This window comes from Erinaceus europaeus, chromosome 1 (assembly GCF_950295315.1).
Source record: "Erinaceus europaeus chromosome 1, mEriEur2.1, whole genome shotgun sequence".
NCBI lineage: Eukaryota > Metazoa > Chordata > Mammalia > Eulipotyphla > Erinaceidae > Erinaceus > Erinaceus europaeus.
Window position 1 is genome coordinate 68,842,850 of NC_080162.1, and position 23,165 is coordinate 68,866,014.

A 23,165-nucleotide genomic window follows, 5' to 3' on the forward strand; every position below is an offset into this window, starting at 1 on the left:
CTCCAGTCAAATTCTTTGTGTAAATCTCTGTAAGTCTTATTAGGGACTGGGGCTCTCCCTTCACATTGGTCCCCAACTACTCCAAGAAATGTCAACCACCTGGCAATAGGATTAGGCTTCTGGGAAATGACAGGCTGTTGCTGCCGCACTGAGCTCATTAGCCCTCAGCATTCATCTTGATCCTGCAGGTCTGACTCCCCCTCCATTTCTCAGACCAGGAAGGTGAGGTGGAGATGGGGGAGGTGTCAGGTCTCCAGAGGGATGGGCCCAGACCCAGAGAGGGTGTTGCCTAAAGACCACACTGTCTCTTCCAGAAGGAGGGGCTTGAGGGGCAGTGTCTCCAGCCTCAGTGGGTGGGTCTGGGGGCTGGGATATTTGGGTAACAATGCTCACTGTGGAATTTAAAGTTGAGCTGTTAAGTTACCAGGTCCTGGGATCTAGAAGACAAAACTGAGGGCAGCGAAGGAGAGCCCAGGAGTGCCACCCAACAGAAGGCCAGTTTGTAGGTGAGTATGGCATATTGCCCAATGTACGAAGTCTTGGTCTCAGTTTCTGGAATCTTTCTCACTACTCTGACTCCCAATTTGCAAGAGAAAGAGCCTTCCTCTGGAACCTAAAGGGCTATTCAGAAGCCAAGTGGTCAGCAGAGAGACAGGTGTGTAATACACACCTCTGAAAATAGGGGAGTGTCAGGCAGAGGAACCTCAAAACCAGGACCTGTTTGGAAATAGCTTATCTGCTGCCAAACCAACCAGCCACTGTGTGATGTATACTTTCCTGATCTCCTAGGTGCCCTGTGCAACTCTGAGTGCTCCAGAAACTCAGTCCTACGAACCTCCTGCCAGCAGGAGTCCTGGTATTTGCTGGGCACAAGGTGAAGCCATAAAATGCTTGACTCCAGGTTCTTTCACATGCTAGGGGGCTCCTTTCCTCCCTGAAGGCAGTCCTACGTGCCCCCAACCCACAGTAAAAGCCAAGAAATGATTGGAAAATATGACCCACATAACAGGTCACATGCCAACCAGGACTGACTTGTAGCTGGGTCATTCTAAGAGGAAAAGTTAGTGTGATTGAATTTCTTGGAAACTAACAAAGCCTTCCTCAAGTTGTGTTTATATTACAGCAAAGCTTCTTTCTTATGGAGAGAAAAGGCATTTCCTGGCTCCTTTGGTTTTTTTTAATAATATTTATTAATTAATTCCCTTTTGTTGCCTGTGTTGTTTTATTGTTGTAGTTATTATTGTTGTCATTGATGTCATTGTTGGATAGGACAGAAAGAAATGGAGAGAGGAGGGGAAGCAGAGAGGGGTGGAGAGAAAGACACCTGCAGACCTGCTTCACCGCTTGTGAAGCGACTCCCCCGCAGGTAGGGAGGGGGGGCTCAAACCGGGATCCTTACGTGGGTCCTCGCGCTTTGTGCCACCTACGCTCTTAACTCGCTGCGCTACCGCCCGACTTCCCTTATTTGCTTTTTAAAAAATAATTTAATAAGGGAGGGAGAGAGAGAGGGAACAAAATACTGAGATAAAAATAAACAGAGAAAGACCAAAGCACAGATCAGGTGCTAGAGATTGAATTTGGGACCTCAGGCACGCTTTTTTTTTTTTTTTTTTTGCTTAACCATTAGGCTATCTCCCCAGCCCATCCTGCCTTCCCTTAAAAAAAAACAAAAAACAACAAAGTGTGTTTATTTTAGCTTTATTGATTTTATTTGATAGAACAGAGAGAAACTGAGAGGGCAGGGGAATAGAAAGGGAGAAACAGAAGGACATCTGCAACACTGTTTCGCCACCTGTGAAGCTTTCCCCAGTAGGTGGAGGACAGGGGCTTGAACCTGAGTCCTTGTGCATGGTACAAGGACCCCTATGTAATACACACTTAAGGAGCTACATCTGAGAAGGCTGTATCTTATAAAGGGCATGTTTCCTTCATGGGATAAAGACAAATAAAGCAAGGATTAGCAAGGTTCAGATTCCAAATTAGATAGTGAAGGTCTTTCACAACAGGTCACCTGTGGATGCTAGGCCACAGATGAATTCGAGGGAAAGACAACAGTGGAAGAAGGAAGAACAGGATATGTGCAAGAGAGAGGACAAAGCGAAAACAGGCAGGAACAAAGTGAGGTCATATCTGCTGACTATGAGGGAGTATGCTCCCCCTTCCTCATTCAGGGAGAATCCAGGGCCTGTACTCCCTCTCCAGAGAGGGTGTGGGGGCGATGTGTGTGTGTGTGTGTGTGTGTGTGTGTGTGTGTGTGTGTGTGTGTGTGTGTGTGTGTGTGTGTGTGTGTGTGTGGTTTCTGTGTGTTCCCGCACAGTCACATATCAGGGAGAATCCAGGGCCTGTGCTTCCCCTCCAGAGGTGTGTGTATGTGTGTGTGTGTGTGTGTGTGTGTGTGTGTGTGCGCGCGCGCGCGTTTTCTGCTGCTTTTAACTGTCGGCCCATTGTTCTCCCACAGTCACATACCATGTGGTGGACCCTGCTGCTGCCGCTGGTGATAGAGCTGCGCCCCATCCTGGCAGAGCTTCCCTCCCAGGCGACAGTCACTCCCCTCCAGATCACTCAGCAGGGACCCAGGAACACTGGGGCCAGCAATGCCACATCCTCACCCTGCGACGGTCTCCCCACCACAGCGACTATGACCTTAAACCTCAGGAACCGTAGCCTGGACCTACTGCCCGACTGCCTGCCGCAGGCGCTGCACACCCTCGAGGGCAGCCACAACCTGCTGCGCGCCCTGGGCGAGGCAGAACTCGGTCACCTGCCACAGCTGCGGGCGCTGAAGCTGAGCCACAACCTCATCGCCGCGCTGCACTGGGGCCCGGGCTGGCCGGCGGGGCTGCACATGCTGGATCTCAGCTACAACCGGCTGGCCGCCCTGCCCCCGTGCGCCGGGCCGGCGCTCAGCAACCTCAGCGCCCTGTCGCTGGCGGGGAACCCGCTGCAGGAGCTGCAGCCGGACGCCTTCTCCTGCCTCCCCGCGCTGAGCCTCCTCAACCTCTCCTTCACCGCGCTCGGCCGTGGGGCCCAGCCGGCCATAGCCGAGGGCACCTTTGCGGGCGCTGGGGCGCTCGAGGTGCTGGACCTCAGCGGCACGTTCCTCACGCACGGTGAGTCCATGGCCAGGGGTTTGCAGAGCAGGGTTGTTGGGGCTGTGCTTCCTCCACTGGGGGGCGTTGGGGTGAGAGCCTCCTGAGTGAAGTTGAAGCTATGTGTAATTTAACAACAGGGGAGAACGTGCCGCTGGACCTCAGCGGCACGTTCCTCACGCACGGTGAGTCCATGGCCAGGGGTTTGCAGAGCAGGGTTGTTGGGGCTGTGCTTCCTCCACTGGGGGGCGTTGGGGTGAGAGCCTCCTGAGTGAAGTTGAAGCTATGTGTAATTTAACAACAGGGGATTTAGATGCAGTGCGCTCACTCCTTCCCATTCCAGTTGTGTGGCCTTGGGCCCCTTGAACAGGAAGGAAGGAAGAACTGGTCATCCTTAAGGGCTCTTCCAGATGAAATAACCCAGTAAAAATACTCAATAATTTCTTGAATCCTAAGAGATGGGAACTGCTATTGTCTCGGTTGTCCATTCTGTATAGGGGGTGAATGACCCGTTGGACTCACAGACCATGAAGCAGTGTCTCCCAATCCAAAGCCCACTTTGTGGGTGGAGAGCTACTCAGCTCTCCTGCTTGTAGAACAACAGACCACTTGTCCAGTGGAACAAGTGGAGACATCACGTTGGGGCTGATTAATGGATGGACTTAGTACCAAACATGCAGTTAAAGTGAAGCCACCAGTGCACTGAGTTGATTCATGAATTTGTTTATTCTAAACTGGCTAAAATTGCTTCTGTGAATATGGAGTCAAACAAGATAGAGGGAGATGAGAATTAGTTTTCTGACATTTGGTATGTTCTGACTCTGATTCACATTATTTTTTTAACTTTAAAAAATTATTAGTGATTTAATATTGATTTACAAAATTATAAAATAACATGGGTACAATTCCACACCATTCCCACCACCAGAGTTCTGTGTCCCCATTCCCTCCATTGGAAGCTGCAGTAGTTCTCTCAAGGTCACAGATATAGGCTGACTATTATTGCTATAACTATCTGTCTCATGTAATTTTTTTTTTAATTAAAAAGAAAAACACTTTATGTGTCCATAATCACTGCTGCTCCAGATAGCAAGAAGATGGAGAAAGGGAAACAGAGACGAAGGGACACTTTCTCCATTTACTAACTAGTTTGTTGATTTGTTTGTAGATATTCGAGAGGGAGAAGAGCCAGAGTACTGCTCAGCTTTGGCATGTAGTGGTGCTGGGGATTGAACCTAGGCTTTCAGGCACACACGTTCTACATTCTAACAAACTCAGCTATCCTGCCCACTCTTCCACCATTTATCAGTGAGCCATAAAATGAGGTTTCTGGTCCTCCTACAACCTTTCTCTTTCCCCACTCCTGAGAGCCTCCAGAGTGAAGTTGAAGCTGTGTGTAAATTAACAAGGGACTAAGATGCAGTGCCTTCACTTCTCATTCCAGCTGTGTGGCCTTGGGCCTCTTAAACTGGAAGAAATGAAGAACTGGTCATCTCCAGGTGCACTTCCAGATGAAATAACCCAGGCTTCTTCTGAGATTCCCAAAATTTCTTTTTTTTTTTAGATTTTTTAAAATATTTATTTGTTTATTTATTCCCTTTTGGTGCCGTTGTTGTAGTTATTACTGTTGTTATTGATGTCATTGTTGGATAGGACAGAGAGAAATGGAGAGAGGAGGGGAAAACAGAGAGGGGGAGAGAAAGATAGACACCTGCAGACCTGCTTCACCGCTTGTGTAGCGATTCCCCTGGGAGGCAGCCAGGGGCTGAACCGGGATCCTTACGCTGGTCCTTGTGCTTTGGGCCACGTGCGCTTAAGCTGCTGGGCTACCACCCGACTCCCGAGATCCCCAAAATTTCTAACTGCATTTGCACTCAGCATTGGCCTTCAACGTTCACCTGGTCACTCCCATTGCCTCATATTATGTATGCTGCTTCCCTGCCTCCTGAGCTTGTCCTTCCTGGATGTGAGCAGCTTCCCCTCCATCTTTCAGTTCAGTCAGAGTGGATGAGAGACCTGCCGAAGCTCACATCTCTCCACCTGCAGAAGATGCCCAGGCTGAAAAGCCTACAAGGGGACATTTTCAAGATGACCCCCAACCTGCAGCAGCTGGATTGTCAAGACTCCCCAGAACTAACCTCTGTCCATACTCACATCTTTCAAGACACCCCTCACCTGCAGCTCCTTCTGTTCCAGAAGTAAGTGTTGTACTAGACTATTGACCCAGCCTGTTAGTAGTTATGTTGCTCAGTCCTGCCCAGAGTGATATAAAAATCCTGGACACTCATGCATATAAAGTTTTCTTTAAACCCAAGCTGAAAATATTCAGTGTTAGGTGGGGATGAGGACATCTAAGTCTTTTCCATTTCTGAATCTACCTGCTCCCTCACAAGTTTTATTCAAGTTAGCTCTTCCTAGGGCTTGGGTGAGTCTAGCAGGAAAGATGCAAGGGCAAAAAGGTCCTACATGCAGGAGAAGTCCAAAGTTCGTAGCTTCTAGCCCAGCGACTGTCCATAGTGTCTACACCCACTTTCCTCCCAAAGGACAACTATTGTCCAGAATTCTATCAGGAAAGACAGAATCCCGTGGTCCGGAAGGTGGTGCAGTGATAAGGCTTTGGATTCTCAAGCATGAGGCAGCACATGGCCAGAGTGATGTCTGGTTCTTTCTCTCTCCTCCTATCTTTCTCATTAATAAATAAATAAAATCTTAAAAAAAAAAAAAAAAAGGAAAGACAGAATCCCTCTCCTGGGATAGTACCAGGCCATCTTCTTTCCTGAGGAGTCAACTCCTGGACCCTGGAGAGCAGGTACCTTTGCTCTACTATCACTCTCAAAGTAGGCACTCTCCCCATCCCTCCTGATAGCTCTAGCCATAGCCAGAGTGCTTCAATCTAGGGCTTATCCAGAGGGAAAAAGAAATCAAACATGTGGAACACTTCACTCAGTTCCCAGTACACAGTGTGCTTTGTGGCATAAGTGAAGATGACAGTGCTTCTTGGGATGAATCTGGGTTGGTAACAGTAATGGTGACATGCTGGTGATGATGCTGATGACAATGACCAGTCGGTGATAGTGATGGTAGTGAAAATAATGATGATGCCATTGAGGAGTGTCATCATCTCTGGCTCTGACTCCACTTTTGAGGTTCAGATGTTTTACAGTCTGAGATATGAAAACGAACTGCCTGGGATCACATTCTGATCATCACTCTCTGTCTTAGTTGGAACAAATTCCAACTAAATGCCACATTGTCTCAATTTCCTCACCAGCAAAATGGAGATAATAACCAAATCCTCCTTAACCAAGCTGTTGTGAGAGGAAATTCTGAGATCAGTATAATGCCTAATCTAGAGCAAGAGGTTCATGCTGTTCCTGAACCCAGACTATTATCTTCCAGTATCCAGCAGGCACCTAGGTGATGAGCCAGGGGCTCATCAGAAGGTCTGGGCTGTAGATACTTAACTGCATCCTCAGCAGATATGGTGATGGAGGCGTCAACTGGTAACAGTCATGATGTGGATGGAGATAGCAGTGGAGAAGTAGTAAGAATCATTATACTAATGGTGGTGGTGGCGGCATCCACTAATAACCATAACACATTGCAATCAGTAACACAGGATACATGTCTTGTACTGTGTCAGGCTGAAGAACATAGTTGATTTGTATCTTCAAAGGAAAGTCCAAATTCACCAGGTAAATATTAGAGAAGAGAGATTCAGACCCTGGTAGCTATCCCTGGTTCATTTCCCTTCATCCCTGTACTTTTCACTTAGTGCAACCTGACAATCCCACGCCCAACCCTTCCATTTTCATGAATGAGTAGGAAGGGGTAACCTTTCAGCTAATAAGTCCAGTACATACTTTTATGTCCAATAAGCCTTTTGTGGACTGTTAATCCTTCCTATTGACCTTCCTCAGAAGAATATCCTAGAGTCTGGTGTATTGCACCAAAGTAAAAGACTCTGGGGTTGAAGGAAGGCTCAGGTCCTAGAACATGATGGCAGAGGAGGACCTAGTGAGGGTTGAATTGTTATGTGGAAAACTGAGAAATGTTACACATGCACAAGCTACTGTATTTTACTGTCAACTATAGACCATTCACCCCCTAATAAAAAAGAATATTAATAAAAAAGAATATCGCAGAGTGCAACAAAGGTAGAAACTAAGCTCAAATCTGCTTCCCCATCCCTTTGCTTCAGAGAATACTTAGGTAGTTAGGAGAGGTTGGAAATACCTGTTTTTTGAAAAATAGGAGGTGAGTTTGGGGATAAACAGGATAGGGGCTCAGGGCCTTCAAGTCACTGGGCTTTCTGGATCATGATGGTGCGTGATGATGTTTCCATGCATTTCTTCCTTGTAGCAAGTCTTTCCTCCCCCACCCTCAGCGATTTAGCATTATCTTAGAGAGAGAGAGAGAGAGAGAGAGAGAACAAGCAGAGTGGTGCACCACTAAACTCTGGCAATATGTAGCAAATGTGTTATGATCAAAACTGGGACCTCATGCATGTGAGTCCTGTGCTCCATTGCTGAGCTATCTCCCTAACCCAAGTAACAAGCCTTAGGCTCTACTGTTTGCCCATAAGACAAAAGACACACAGGAGCAAAGGGATGTTTTTGAGTTTCCTTTTGTGGTTCTTTCATTGCAAATTCAGTTGTAATATGTATATAATTTTTATTAGTGATTTAATAATGATTAAGATTGCAATATAACAGGGGTGCAATTCCACACAGTTCCCAACGTCAGAGTTCTGTGTTCCATTCCCTCCCAGTTTTTTTTTAAAATATTTATTTATTCCTTTTGTTGCCCTTGTTATTTTATTGTTGTAGTTATTGATGCCATTGTTGTTGGATAGGACAGAGAGAAATGGATGGAGGAGAGGAAGACAGAGAGGGGGAGAGAAAGATAGACACCTGCAGACCTGCTTCACTGCCTGTGAAACAAACTCCCCTGCAGATGGGGAGCCAGAGGCTCAAACCCGGATCCTGAAGCCCGTCCCTGCGCTTTGCGCCATGTGTGCTTAACCTGCTATGCTACCACCCAACTCCCATCACCTCCCAGTTTTAATATATTAACTACCTATGCAAATAGAGCAGAGAAGAGTGTTATCTAATTTACATTATCAGGCCACCTCTTCCTTCTAGGGCTGTAACTGGTAGCTCTGTTCCTTCAGGGCCACAGTTTCAACTTTAGTCATCCTACAAAGGACTGGTGTTGAGGACCTACAATAGTTTACATTCACAAGTATTCTCATTAATTGAGAATTTCTGTTGATTTTTTTTTTTTTTTGTCCCCAGGGTTTTCTCTGGGGCTCAGTACCTGCACTACGAATCCACTGCTCCTAGAGGCCATTTTTTCCCTTTTGTTGCCCTTGTTGTTTATCGTTGTTGTTTTTATTACTGTTGTTGTCACTGCTGTCATTGTTGTTGGACAGGACAGAGAGAAATCAAGAGAGGAGGGGAAGAGAAAGAGAGACACCTGCAGACCTGCTTCACTACTTGTGAAGAGCCCCCTGCAGGTGGGAAGCCGGAGGCTCTAATCGGGATCCTTACGCCAGTCCCCCCATTGGCTGCTGTTTCTTATGAATATCCTGTAATAGTAATGCTTTACTTTTGTAGATTTCACCTTATAGATACTTTGATCACTACAGGCCCTTTTTGCTTTTTAAATTTCTTTATTGGGGGATTAGTGGTTTAGAGTGACAGTAAAATACAATAGCTTGAATATGCATAACATTTCTCAGTTTTCCACATAACAATTTAACTCCCACTAGGTCCTCCTGTGCCAACAGGCCCTTTTTAATATAACCAGTGGACAGGGAAATAAATACTGTCTCCATTTGATGTGGAGAATGATGTTGGTATCATTACTTTACAGATGACTAAAAAATGAAACAGCCCGAAGTATCATCTAACCCCTAGTAAAAAAGTTTCCTGGTAACACCGTCATTTTCTTGGAATAGTTTTGACTGAATTGTAAAAGCCCAATTTAAGTTATTTTCTGTGTATTTCAGCTGCAACTTGAGTTCCTTCCCTCCTTGGACACTGCATTCCTCCCAGTTCCTATCTATCAACCTTGCTGGCAATCCTCTCACTTGCAGCTGTGAGTTGTCCTGGCTCCTGGTGGATGTGAAGAGGACCGTCTTAAACAGGTAACACACTTCTAAAGCATGTATCTAAAGGGTAAGGGCCATTTAGAGCCATTTAGAGCTGAAGTTCTCACAGTTTATGCCTCGCTCATTTAACCATGCTGGGTAAGTGGCAGTGCTGGACAGGGTGGCCATCTCCCTGTGGTCACATTCACAGACAGAGTGATGGGGATTCTGCCCCATTCCTGACAGCCTGATTGAGCCTGACTGGGTGGAGAGTATAGAAGAATAGACGTGTGATCTGGGAGGTGGTGCAGTGGATAAAACATTAGACTCTCGAGCATGAGGTCTTGAGTTCAATCCCCAGCAGCACACATGTACCAGAGAGATGTCTGGTTCTTTCTCTCTCCTGTCTTTCTCATCAATAAATAAAATCTTTTAAAAAATATTTTTAAAAAGGAGTCGGGCGGTAGCGCAGCGGGTTATGCGCACGTGGCACAAAGTGCAAGGACTGGCAGAAGGATCCCGGTTTGAGCCCCAAGCTCCTCACCTGCAGGGAGTAGCTTCACAGGTGGTGAAGCAGGTCTGCAGGTGTCTATTTTTCTCTCCCCCTCTCTGTCTTCCCCTCCTCTCCATTTCTCAACAATTTCATTCCAACAACGACGACATCAAGAACAACAATAACTACAACAATAAAAAAAAGAGCAACAAAAGGGAATAAATAAATCTAAAAAAAAATTTTATATATATATATATATTTTTTTTTTATTTATTCCCTTTTGTTGCCCTTGTTGTTTTATTGTTGTAGTTATCATTGTTGTTGTCGTTGTTGGATAGGACAGAGAGAAATGGAGAGAGGAGGGGAAGACAGAGAGGAGGAGAGAAAGACACCTGCAGACCTGCTTCACCGCCTGTGAAGCGACTCCCCTGCAGGTGGGGAGCCGGGGTTCGAACCGGGATCCTTATGCCAGTCCTTGTGCTTTGCGCCACCTGCACTTAACCCGCTGCGCTACAGCCCGACTCCCAAAAAATTTTTTTAATATTAAAAAAAAGAATAGACATAAGAGCTTTTTTCTTTAATTGCCACCAGGGTTATCACGGGGGCTCAGTGACAGCACTACAACTTCACTGCTCCTGGTGGCCATATTTTTCCCCTTTTTCCCTCTCTATTTTATGTGGTAGGACAGAGAGAAATTGAGAGGGTACAGAGGAAGAGAGAAATATAGACAGCTACAGACCTGCTTCACTAATTATGAAGGGTCCCTCCTGCAGGTAGGGAACAGGGGCTCCAACCTGGGTCCTTGCACATGTTGATGTGTGCACTCAGCTGGGTGTGCCACCACCCAATCCCAACATGAGAGCTTTTCTCTAATTATTATTATCTTTATTTACTTATTGGATAGAGACGGCCAGAAATCAAGAGAAAATGGGAAGATAGGCAGAAAGACAGAGACACCTACATCCCTGCTTCACCACTTGCAAAGCTTTCCCCCTCTGCAGGAGAGCACCAGGGGCTTGAACCTGGGTCCTTAAACACTATAACATATGCACTCAACCAAGTGTGCCACCACCTGGCCCCCTCTCTACATGAGAGCTTTTAATGGATTAGAACAAGAGAGCTGCAGGGGTAGATAGCATAATGGTTATGCAAAGAGACTTTCATGCCTGAGGCTGTGAAGTCCCAGGTTCAATCCCCTGTACCATCTTAAGTCAGAGCTGATCAGTGCCCTGGTTAAAAAAAAAGTTAGAGCAAGATAGCTAATCACTTCTGGTCGCATTCTATATTTCACTAGACCAAAGTCAGAAAGCAGGGCACACCAAGTTCAATGGGTGCTGGGAAATGTAGTCTGTGTGCCCCACAGGAAAAGAAGATGGATTAAGTGAACAGCTAGTTTGTCTCTGCCAGAATGGTGTTAGCTTTGCTTCTTTTTACCAGACAAGCATATTGAGACCCAATTTATATTTTATTTTTTATTTATTTTTATTTTATTTATTTATATATATATTTATTTATTTATTTATTCTTTTTGTTGCCCTTGTTGTTTTTTTTATTGTTGTAGTTATTATTGATGTCATTGTTGTTGAATAGGACAGAGAGAAATGGAGAGAGGAGGGGAAGACAGAGAGGGGGAGAGAAAGACAGACACCTGCAGACCTGCTTCACCGCCTGTGAAGTGACTCCCCTGCAGGTGGGGAGTCGGGGGCTCGAACCGGGATCCTTCCGCTTGTCCTTGTGCTTAGCGCCACCTGCGCTTAACCTGCTGCACTACCGCCCGACTCCCCCAATTTATATTTTAATTTATGCATTGGGGTGGTGGGTGGAGAGTACAGGATCTATTTTTATTTTTTCTTTTTTTTTAATAAATATTTTATTTATTTATTAATGAGAAAGATAGGAGAAAGAACCAGACATCACTCTGGCACATATGCTGCCAGGGATTGAACTCAGGACCTCATGCTTGAGAGTCTAGTGCCTTAGCCACTGCACCACCTCCCGGACCACTCTATTTTTCTTTTTAACAATGCTCTTAATCACTGGGCTCCAGTAAGTCCTCACAACTGAGCCTGGCCTCCTGCAATATCCAGTTCAAGGGTGGTCAGCATACAGAGCACTCATGTGGCAGGAAGAAGAGTCCCTTCATTGAGTTCCCATTAACTATTGGCTGGAAGAGCTATTTGTTGAGTTTCTGCAGTGGGAAGCCATATGCAGGTTGATCACCAGGAGATAACCAGGACTGAGTACAGCTATGATTTTGCACACCTTTGAGCCAGCCCCAGTAGCTAATCTTTCTTCCTTACATCTCACGTTAAGAAACATTTCATCAGGATGGGATACGGAACTCTGGTGGTGGGAATTGTATGGAATTATACCTCTCTAGTCCTACAACTTTGTTAATTATTAATTCACTAATAAAAAGAAAAAAAAACATTCCCTCCTCCCATTCTTAATCTTCAACCCGAGTTTGACAGGAAAGTGAGATTCAATCAACAGATCTAAAATGGGGCAAAGGTATGTGTGTTATTACCTTTTCCCCTTCATGCTACTTCCAAAGAAAAGCACCCAAACCTTCACAGGGAAGGGTCTCACTGGTATTAATGAAGAGGTTAGGAGTGCAGGCCCTTCACACTAGTCACTGCTCTGGATTTTGCCAGCATTCCTTAACCACTTTGCTTTTACCACTTTGCTTTTTCCTGCCTACCTCATATGGTAGTATAGATTGAATTGATTTAATAAAGCATTAAGTTATCCCTAGGTAGTGGCCAACATTAGTATAAACTAGTATGTGTGTTATTATTACTAGTATGCACGGCTAGGATGGAGACAGGCCAGAAAGAACACAATGGCAGAAACTTAGCAAATCTGGCAGCTCTTCGCCCCATTTTAGCTCTCTTCACACTGTTGGCTCAGGCTCAGGCTCAGGCTCAGACTCAGGCCTGGAACTGAATAGTTTCTAGTAGCCTGAGGTAGTTCCTTTCTTCTTTCTTACTACTCTTTTATCTTTATCTTTATTTATTTATTGCCTCCAGGGTTATTGATGGTGCCTGGTACACACACTACAAGTCCACTACTCCTGGAGGCCATTTTCCCCATTTTGTTGCCCTTGTTATAGTTGTTATTGTTAGTATAGCTGTTGTTGTTGGATAGGACAAAGAGAAATCAAGAGAGGAGGGGAAGACAGAGGGGTTGAGCTGCAGACCAGCTTCACCGCTTGTGACCCCCCTGCAGGTGGGGAGCCGGGGATCAGGCTGGAATGGTATCCTTGCCCTGGTCCTTGTGCTTTGTGTCAAGTGAGCTTAACCATTGCACTACCACCCAGCCCCCAAGAATAATTTTTAATTCAGGTCTGACTCATTCTTGTCCTGTTTGTTTCCTTCCTTCCTTTCTCCTAGCTCCCTTTCCCTCTTTCTCCCTTCCCTCCTCCCCACTGCACTGTTCAGCTCTGGTTTATGGTAGTGCTGGGGATAGTCTGGGACCTTTATGTCTCAGAAATGAAAGCCTTTCTGCATAACCATTGTGCTATTTGAATCCCCCACCTCCCCACCCACGCCCAGTCTTTCTCTTTTTTGAGCTGCTCAATAGGAGGAGGGAGGGGAGCCTCCTGAGCTGCTTTCCCCTAGGGTCAGCGGGGTGCTGTTGTGTGGAGGGAGGCCCTTGCCTTTGCTGGCGGTGATACTGGCAAGGCCTGGCCACAAGCCCAGCTCAGAACCCCTTCTTACTGGTCGGCTTTCCCTCTAGGGCAGCAGACACCGTGTGCACACCCGCGGCAGTGGCCAACGCCACTTTCTCGGCTCCTCTTCTCCTCTCCCAGCTGCCCAGCGTGTGCCATGTGGCCCACACCACCACCCTCCAGGATTCCAGCCCAGTCTCCTCGGTGCAACCCACCCACATACAGGGTCCCCTCACCCAAGCCAGCACTACCTGCCAGAATGTTACCATGGCCCCATCCCTCGCTATGGATCCTCCCAGGGAAACAGCGTGGCCGCTCAGCACTGGCGGGCAGGGGGGCACCGGCTCCACTCCCGCCTCGACGGCAGCTTCCAGCAACCCTGGCACCCCAGCCAGCGCTGCAGGACCGACGGGGACCGAGTTTGGAGAGCTGTCCGCCCGCCTCGTCTTCGAGCCCAATGGCTCCGCAGCCTCCAGCGCATTGACCCCCACCTCCCGGAACCCGCTGAGCATCCTCCAGCCGGAGAGGGGGACGCAGGCCATCCCGCAGGGTCCCCGCCCGACTCCCTCCGACGGAGGAATTCCCGTCTTTTTGTTGGACGACTCCAGCGAGGAGCCGGAGCTGGAGCGGGAGCTGGAGCGCGGCCTGGAGGTGGGCGCGCCTCCCCGGGACGCCGCCTGCGACTACCACCCCTGCAAGCACCTGCAGACCCCGTGCGCCGAGCTGCAGAGGCGCAGCCGGTGCCGGTGCCCCGGCCTCAGCGGGGCGCACACAGTCCCGGAGCTGCCGGTGCTGCAGGGCGTGTCGGAGACCACCGACACGTCGGCGCTGATCCGCTGGTGCGCCCCCAACTCAGTGGTGCAGGGCTACCAGATCCGCTACTCCGCGGAGGGCCGGCCTGGGAACCAGTCGGTGGTGGCGGACATCTATGCCACCGCCAGGCAGCACCCGCTCTACGGCCTGGCGCCCGCCACCACCTACCGCGTGTGCGTCTTGGCCGCCAACGCCGCGGGGCTCAGCCCCCTGCCTGCGGCTGGCGGGGGCGGGAGCGCGGGCGGGGCGTGCGGCGCCTTCACCACCAAGCCCAGCTTCCTGCTCATCCTGGCCGGGCTGAGCGCCGCCAGCGGCCTGCTGCTCCTCAGCACCCTGCTGCTGGCCGTTTGCCTGTGCCGCCGAGCCCCCACGCTCCGCCCGCAGCGCCCCAACACGCACCTAGTGGCCTACAAAAACCCTGCCTTCGACTACCCGCTGAAGCTCTAGACCTGGGCCCTGCCTCCCTTCCTCCACGCCGACTGCCCGTGTGCGCTGAACAGGCTGTGGAGACGAAGGTGCACAAAGCCCACCAGTGCTGAGTCTGATTCCTATGAAGCCAGCACCCTCCAGGCACACAAGGGACTTAGCTCGACAAAAGGCTTCTTTCCTTATCCTCTCCCGTCTAGGCTCGTAGCATTGCCATTACCACTGGTGGATACTCTTGGGTGGTATTTGGGGTTCACTGTCCACTGGAATTAGCGTGTAGAAGAAAGAAGGGATTAAGCAGAAACTGCAAGGATCCATTTCATTTTGCTTTATTGGAAGTGGCATCTTGAAGCCAAGGAAGTTACCTATGATCAAGTTTTGTTTAAAACATGTTACTCAAGAAATGAATTCAAGTGGATTCTTAGTCTGAGAGCTGGAAGTGACCAAAAAAAAAAAAAGCTTCTGGTTGTTTATGGGATAGTTCATGTTTATTAGTTCTAGTTTAAGACATGGAAAAAATATGTTACTAGATTTAGATTTTAAACCACAGTCTTATGAAAACATTTGTGAAAATACAAGACTGATCTATTAAAAGTCAGTGTTAACCACATTTCACCTACTTTTTTTTTCTCGCTTCCCGGGTAATTGCTGGGGCTCGATGCCTGCACTACGAATCCACTGCTCCTGGAGGCCATTTTTTCCCCATTTTGTTATCCTTTTTGTTGTTATTGTTGCCATCAATGTTGTTGTTGGGTAGGGCAGAGAAGGAGAGAGGAGGGGGAGAGAAAGATATCTGCAGACCTGCTTCACCGCTTGCGAACCAGGATCCTTAACATCCAGCCTTGCGCTCAACCTGACCCCCTCACCTAAAATTTAACTGGACGAAAGAACTCTGAACTTTTTTTTTTTTTAAAGGCAGCATAAGCAGTTCAGCTTCAGAAACTGTTTTGGAGAGATGAAGAGAATCTCAAACCCCTGACTCGAAACTAAAGTATTTCTCTGCTCCCACTTACATCAAACAACTCCTTCATTAATTAGTATTTGAGTCTGGGCATGTCTTACCTTACTGTTACAGAGTTTAAAAAAAAATTGGGGGGGGGTGATTTTTATGAAATTTTAACAGGAGTCACATTTCTGCATTTTAATATTTTACATGAGCATTGGCTAGTCTCCTATAGCTAATATAAGGAAGTAGCACAACACACACTGGCTGGCTTAAGATAACGATTTCATTTGTATACTTTAGGCTAGAAATCAGAATGAAGATGTCTGGAAAGTCTGATTTCTTCTGGAGACTCTGAGGTCACTACTAGTCTATAACCCTGTTCTGGCTTTCTAGTGGTTTCTAGAAATTCTGTATTCTTTGGCTTGTTGATCTAATTCCAATTTTTGCCCCCATTGCCTCATATCACTGTTGGTGGCCAAATTTTCCTTTTTAAAAATTTTCCTTCCAGCTCTATTGAGATACAGTTGTTGCCTACCTATGTTTAAGGTGTACAATGTGCTTAACATAAGTATATATATTGGGAAGTGTTTACAGTAAGAGTACTGAGCACACTGTGGGGTGGTGAAAGCTTTCAAGGTCTTCTTTCTTTTATTTTCTTTTTTAAAATTTATTCATAAAAAGGAAACACTGTCAAAACCATAGGATAAGAGGGGTACAACTCCACATAACCACTGGAACTCCTTATCCCATCCCCTCCCTTGATAGCTTTCCTATTTTTTTTAAAGATTTATTTATTAATTCATGAGAAATGATAGGAGAGAGAGAAAGAACCAGACATCACTCCGGTACATGTACTGCCAGGGATTGAACTTAGAACCTCATGCCTGAGACTCCAACGCCTCATCCACTGTGCCACCTCCTGGACCACAAGCTTTCCTATTCTTTAGCCCTCTGGGAGTATGGACCCAAGGTCATTGTAGGATGCAGAAGGTGGGAGGTCTGGCTTCTGTAATTGCTTCCCCAACTGACAGGTGGATCCATACTCCCAGCCTGCCTCTCTCTTTTCCTAGTGGGTCAGGGTTCTGGGGAAGCAGAGCTCTAGGACACATTGGTGGGGTTGTCTGTCCAGGGAAGTCTGGTTGGCATCATGCTAGCATCTGGAACCTGGTGGCTAAAAAGAGAGTTAACATACAAAGCCAAACAAGATCAGATCACATTGATGGGATTACAGTCAACAATATTTATACACCTTTCCCATATTTGGGAGCTACTCTCTTCCCCGATCCAGCTTTCTGGTCCTTTTTCCAGCCATGACTTCATTTCCCCAGATGATAACTTGGGTCCACTTGCATATCAGATTTCTTCTTTTATTTTTTTTTTTTTTTTTTTTTAACAGAGCACTGCTCAGCTCTGATTTATGGTGATGCAGGCAATTGAACCTGGGACTTTGGAGGCTCAGGCATGAGAGTCTGTTTGCATAACTGTTGTGCTATTTAGCCCCGCCCCTCTTTTGTTTTTAATACGACAGGAGTGAAACAAAGGGAGAGATAGATATATACAGTGGGATACAGAGAAGTGCAAGTACACCTCTGGCATAAAAGTATTTTGTGTAACTACTATGCTGTCTCCCCAGAATTTCATATGAGATTGTACAGAATGTTTGACTTGTTTCACTTAGTATAATGCCCTCAAAGTTTCCTATGTTTTGAAATAGCAGAATTTTTTAATGTAATATTTATGTGTATATAACTCTTTTTAATTGAGGGGGTTAATGCTTTACAGTGCATTTATTGAGATATGCATACAATTTCATTATGTACTAGGCCCCCCAAGTTTTCTCCTTCTCCTGTCTCCCCAGAGTCCTTTGCTTTGGTGTAATACACTATGTCCAGTCCGTGTTTCACTTTGTGCTTTCCCTCCCTGTCCCTACTTTATTCATTCCTGCTAATAAGAGAGATCACTTGGGGCTGGGGAGACAGCATAGTGCTTATGCAAAAAGATTCTCATAGGGAGTCGGGCGGTAGCGCAGCAGGTTAAGTCCAAGGACCAGCGTAAGGATCCCAGTTCCAGCCCCAGGCTCCCCACCTGCAGGGAAGTCACTTCACAAGCGGTGAAGCAGGTCTGCAGGTGTCTCTCTTTCTCTCCCCCTCTCTGTCTTCCCCTCCTCTCTCCATTTCTCTCTGTCCTATCCAACAACAATGGCATCAACAACAATAAAAATAAATAAATAAAAAATATATATTTTAAAAAGATTCTTAAATCTGAGGCTCCAGAGTCTCAGGTTCAATCCCCAGCACTATCATAACCCTGAGCTGAGCAGTGCTCTGGTCTTTCTATCTGTAGGTCTCTTTCTCATTAAAAGATTAAATAAAAATAAGTGAGATCATTTGTTATTCATCCATAACTACATTTAAAAAAATTTATTTATTTTCCCTTTTGTTGCCCTTGTCTTTTTATTGTTGTTGTAGTTATTATTGTTGTTATTGATGTCGTTGTTGTTAGGACAGAGAGAAATGGAGAGAGGAGGGGAAGACAGAGGGGGAGAGAAAGATAGACACTTGCAGACTTGCTTCACCACTTGTGAAGAGACTCCCCTGCAGGTGGGGAGCTGGGAACTCGAACCGGGATCCTTATGCCAGTCCTTTCACTTTGCGCAACGCGCACTTAGCAACGCGCACTTAACCCGCTGTACTACCACCCAACTCCCCATAACTACATTTTATCCAGTCACCTAAAACATGCTCAAATTCTATCCATGTCACGATCGATTTAAATATCACTTCAATTGTCCTGGAAGTACAGAATGATTTCCTTTGAGTATATTCCTATAAGTTAAATTTCCCCTTATACTAGGTATTGGATCATGGTCCACACCAAACCAGCATGATTTCATCTTAACTTGACTATTCCTGCAAAGATCTTATTTTTCAAATAGTCACATTCACAGGTAACATGGATTAGAAGTTGAACTTAGTTTTTTGGCAGACTCAATTCAACTCACAACATTCATTTCCATCATAAAATGATGAAAACTAAGTTTGAGTCCCATGTGTCTCTTGTTTTAAATCTGAGCTAAAGAAACTGAATAAATGAACAGTATTATAATGTATTTGTAGGTATTTGAAGTCTTGAAAAACTCCCCCAAATTCCAAAATGGATCTCGAATTTCACCACCTATGTAACCAAGAAAATTGGATGAAGTGGTATAAAAGCTCCTGATTAAACTACTCCCTGTAGTTGCTGTTTTAAAGATTTTTCAATTAATCAGTGAACGAAAAGGAGAAAAGCTCAGCATCATTCTGACACACGCGATGCTGGGGACTGAATGCCAGATATTGAGAGTCCAGTGCTTTATCCACTTCACCTCCTCCCAGGCTGCAAGAGACACTGAGTTCCATCTTTGGCACTGAATTAAAAAAAAAAAAAAAAAGCAAAGCAAAAGCCCAAAATCTGACTAAATGCCACAAAGCCCTCAAGTTAGTAATTCAATTATCCCAATGTCTTTTTAGTTCACCATCTAGACTAAGGCTCTTATGTGGAGGCATTAACATAAATTTCTATTATGCCTAAATCTGTATGCCTGAAAATACATTCAAGTATGCCTGATTCCAGTGTTTTAGAAACTAGTATAAATCTCTTCACTTATTATTTATTTATTTTGCCCCCAGAGATATTGCTGGGGCTCGGTGCTTGCACCACCAATCCACTGCTCCTGAAGACTATTTTCCCCCCTTTTTGTTGTCCTTGTTTTATCGTTGTTGTGGTTATTATGATTGTTATTGATGTCGTTGTTGTTGGATAGGACAGAGAGAAATTGAGAGAGGGAGGTAGATAGACACCTGCAGATCTGCTTCGCTGCTTGTGAAGCAACCACCTGGCAGGTGGGTAGCTGGGGGCTCAAACCGGGATCCTAACGCCGGTCCTTGTGCTTTGCACCATGTGAGCTTAATCCGCTGCGCTACGCCTGATCCCCCCTTATTTATTTCTTAACCAGAGCACTGCTCAGCTGTGGTTTGTGGTGGTGCAGGGTATTGAACCTGGGACCCTGGAGCCTCAGGCATGAGAGTCTCTTTGTATAACCATTATGATATCTACCCTCACCCTCTTTACTTATTTTTTATATTTTATTTATCTTACTTTAAATTTAAGAGATACAGAAAGATGGACAGATAAGAACACTGCTCTACTCTGCTTTATGGTGGTGCTGGGGATTGAACCTGGGATGTCAGAACCTCAAACATGTCTTTTGCATAACTACTAACTGGCATAAATTTTATGCTTTAGAACATTTTCAAAAGCCCTGAGGTTTGTCCAGGCTTGAAGCAGGAATATATACATAAATCTAGATAGTTTAAGACCTTAATATTTGAAGTGACTAGGTCCAAACAACATCAACACTAAGCCATAAAAAAAGCACAAGATGAGCAGAGGGTAGACAGCATTATGGTTATGCAAAGACACTCTCATGCCTGAGGCTCCAAAGCCCCAGATCCAACCCCCCATATCACCATAAGCCAAAACAAATTCTTTGGTTTAAAAAAAAAAACACACCAGAAAAATGTGAAATATCTCACCTTGCTCTCAGGATAAGATTCCTCTGACATCAGACAAGAGACTAATTTCCAAAAAAGCAAATGACCCCACCCAAAAATGGGCAGAGGATATGAACAAAACATTCACCACAGAGGAGATCCAAACAGCTAACAAACACATGAAAAATTGCTCCAGGTCGCTGATTGTCAGAGAAATGCAAATAAAGACAACATTGAGATACGACCTCACTCCTGTAAGAATGGCATACATCAAAAAGGACAGCAGCAACAAATGCTGGAGAGGCTGTGGGGACAGAGGAACCCTTCTGCAATACTGGTGGCAATATAAATTGGTCCAGCCTCCTTGGAGAGCAGTCTGGAGAACTCTCACAAGGCTAGACATGGACCTTCCATATGACCCAGTAATTCCTCTCTTGGGGATATACCCCAAGGATTCCATAACACCCAACCAAAAAGATATTTGTACACCTATGTTCATAGCAGCATAATTCATAATAGCTAAAACCTGGAAGCAACCCAGGTCCCCAACAACAGATGAGTGGCTGAGAAAGCTGTGGTGTATATACACAATGGAATATTATGCAGCTATTAAGAACAATGAACCCACCTTCTCTGACCCATCTTGTATGGAGCTAGAAGGAATTATGTTAAGTCAGAAAGATAAAGATGAGTATGGGATGATCCCACTCAACAGAAGTTGATAAAGAACAGAAAGGGAAACTAAAAGCAGAATTTGACCAAATCTGGAGTAGGGCACCAAAGTAAAACTCCTGGGGTGAGGATAGATATTTGGCTTCCCAGGGCAGTGGGGGTGGGTGGAAGGGATGGGACACAGTCCTTTGGTGGTGGGAATGGTGTTTATGTACACTACTATTAATTTGTAGTCATATAAATCACCATTTAATTAATATGAGAGGGGAAAAATTGATTGTATATCTCAAACATTTTAAAGCACAGACTGAGTCTTTGATATGTTGTTGACTCTCTCAAAAGCCTAGACCAGGGAGAACAGAAGCAACCGGTGGCACAGCTATATACAAATAATGTCAAAGGACATAAATTATGATGTTGGGTATGATACAGCAAATCCTAACAAAGGGATTTTTCAAAGTTAACCCAATTACCAAATAATGTGATTATGACAATAACTATCTATTGTCTTCTTGAACCCTAAAGACAGCAGGAACCTCACATTTCCCCTATAGAGCCTATATATCCCCCAGTCCTGGAACCTTAGGGTGGGGCACACTTTCCTGCATGCTTCTCTCAATTCATACTAAATAATATTGCATCTGCCCATCCCAACCTCATCAACGCAACGAGTACCACCTCAACATGCTTCACTTCAGACTGTGTCCAGAGACTTCAGGTGCGGAATGACAACCCTTCAGCTTTATTATTCGGGTGAGACCTTTCCTTTCATAGTATTCTCTAATTCCATTCCAGGCGGTTCACTTCCTAACAAAGTCCCAAAACCTAGATATAAACCAGGTCCCATGTTCTCACGTATCACTAACTAGGGCAAAATATATACCTGAAAGCAAAAGTACACAATAGTCTGCAGTGAGTACCCCGCAACACTTCATCTGCACTATTCCAGCCTTTAGGTCCATGATTGCTCAACAATTTGTTTGGCTTTCTATGTTAACTCTCTTCAGCCACCAGGTTCCAGATGCCAGCATGATGCCGACCAGACTTCCCTGGACAGATGACCCCACCAATGTGTCCTGGAGCTCCGCTTCCCCAGAGCCCCAACCTACTAGGGAAAGAAAAAGGGAGGCTAGGAGTATGGATCAACGAGTCAACGCCCATGTTTATCGGGGAAGCAATTACAGAAGCCAGACCTTCCACCTTCTGCATCCCACAATGATCTTGAATCCATACTCCCAGAGGGATAAAGAATAGGAAAGCTATCAGAGGAGGGGATGGGATATGGAGATCTGGTGGTGTGAATTGTGTGGAGTTGCACCCCTCTTATCCTACGGTTTTGTTAATGTCTCCTTTTTTAAATAAATAAAAATAAATAAATTTTAAAAAGCACAAGATGAGGGGGTTGGGTGGGCAGTGGTGCAATGGGTTAAAAGCACATAGTACAAAGTGCAAGGATCCCAATTTGAACCCTGGGCTCTCTACCTGCAGGTGTTTATCTCTCTCCATCTCCCCCTCCCCTTTCAGTTTGTGTCCTTTCCAATAAAATTAGAAAAGGCTTCCAAGAGCAGTGGATTCATAGTGCAGGCATCCAGCTCCTAGTGATAACCCTGGAGTAAAAAAAAAAAAAAAAAAGCAAACTTCAAATTTTCTCTGTAATTTTTTTCTTTTTAAATGTGTTTATTTATTATTGGATATTGAGAAATTGAGGAAGGAAAGATAGGGAGAGATAGAGATACCTGCAGCCCTATTTCACCACTCGTGAAGCTTTCATCCTGCAGGTGGGAACCAGGCGCTTGAACCTGGGTCCTTGTGCAATATAATGTGTGTGCTTAACCAGATGTAATTATGTTCTTTCCTTAAATATTTTTTTTTTTAAATTTTTGAGAACCAAGTGGTGGTGCACCTGTTAAGAGTGTATGTTATGATGCGCAAGGACAAGGGTTCAAGCCCCTGGTTCCCACCCACAGAAGGAAAGCTTCATACATTGTAAAGCAGTGCTGCAGGTTTTTTTCTTTCCCTGTCTCCCCCTCCCCTCTATCTTTATCCATTAAACAGAATATTTAGAAAAAAATTGAATAGCCATTTATATATTAAAAAAAAATTTAGTGCCAGGGTTATCACTGGGCCCTTCACAATGAATCCACCATACCCAGTGGCCATTCCCCACCCCCCTTTTTTTTTTATAGAAATTGAGTGTGTGGGGGAGTCGGGTGGTAGTGCAGTGGGTCAAGCACACATGACACAAAGGGTTAATGGACTGGCTGAAGGATCCTGATTCAAGCCCCCTGGCTCCCCACCTGCAGGAGAGTCGCTTCACAGTGGTGAAGCAGGTCTGCAGGTGTCTATCTTTCTCTCCCCGTCTTCCCCTCCTCTCTCCATTTCTCTCTGTCCTACCCAACAACGAAAACATCAATAACTACAACAATAAAA

At 45.6% G+C, this 23,165-nt stretch overlaps 1 protein-coding gene across 1 annotated transcript; it reads left to right on the forward strand.

Annotated features, from left to right (window-relative positions):
• The first annotated feature begins 348 nt into the window (after nt 1–348).
• On the forward strand, nt 349–15,195 carry LRRN4 (leucine rich repeat neuronal 4). Its single transcript, XM_016195385.2, has 5 exons — nt 349–506; nt 2,459–3,110; nt 5,083–5,287; nt 9,103–9,240; nt 13,415–15,195. The coding sequence occupies exons 2-5, from the start codon at nt 2,468–2,470 to the stop codon at nt 14,604–14,606; spliced, it is 2,178 nt and encodes a 725-aa protein (XP_016050871.1). The 5' UTR covers nt 349–506; nt 2,459–2,467; the 3' UTR covers nt 14,607–15,195.
• The last annotated feature ends 7,970 nt before the right edge of the window (nt 15,196–23,165 follow it).

Excerpts from the sequence above, each read along its gene's own strand:
- LRRN4 (XM_016195385.2), top strand. The coding sequence starts at position 2,468 with ATGTGGTGGACCCTGCTGCTGCCGCTGGTGATAGAGCTGCGCCCCATC. Across the intron at positions 3,111-5,082 it reads CGGCACGTTCCTCACGCACG|TTCAGTCAGAGTGGATGAGA; the intron begins GTGAGTCCATGG and ends TCCATCTTTCAG. Across the intron at positions 9,241-13,414 it reads AAGAGGACCGTCTTAAACAG|GGCAGCAGACACCGTGTGCA; the intron begins GTAACACACTTC and ends CTTTCCCTCTAG.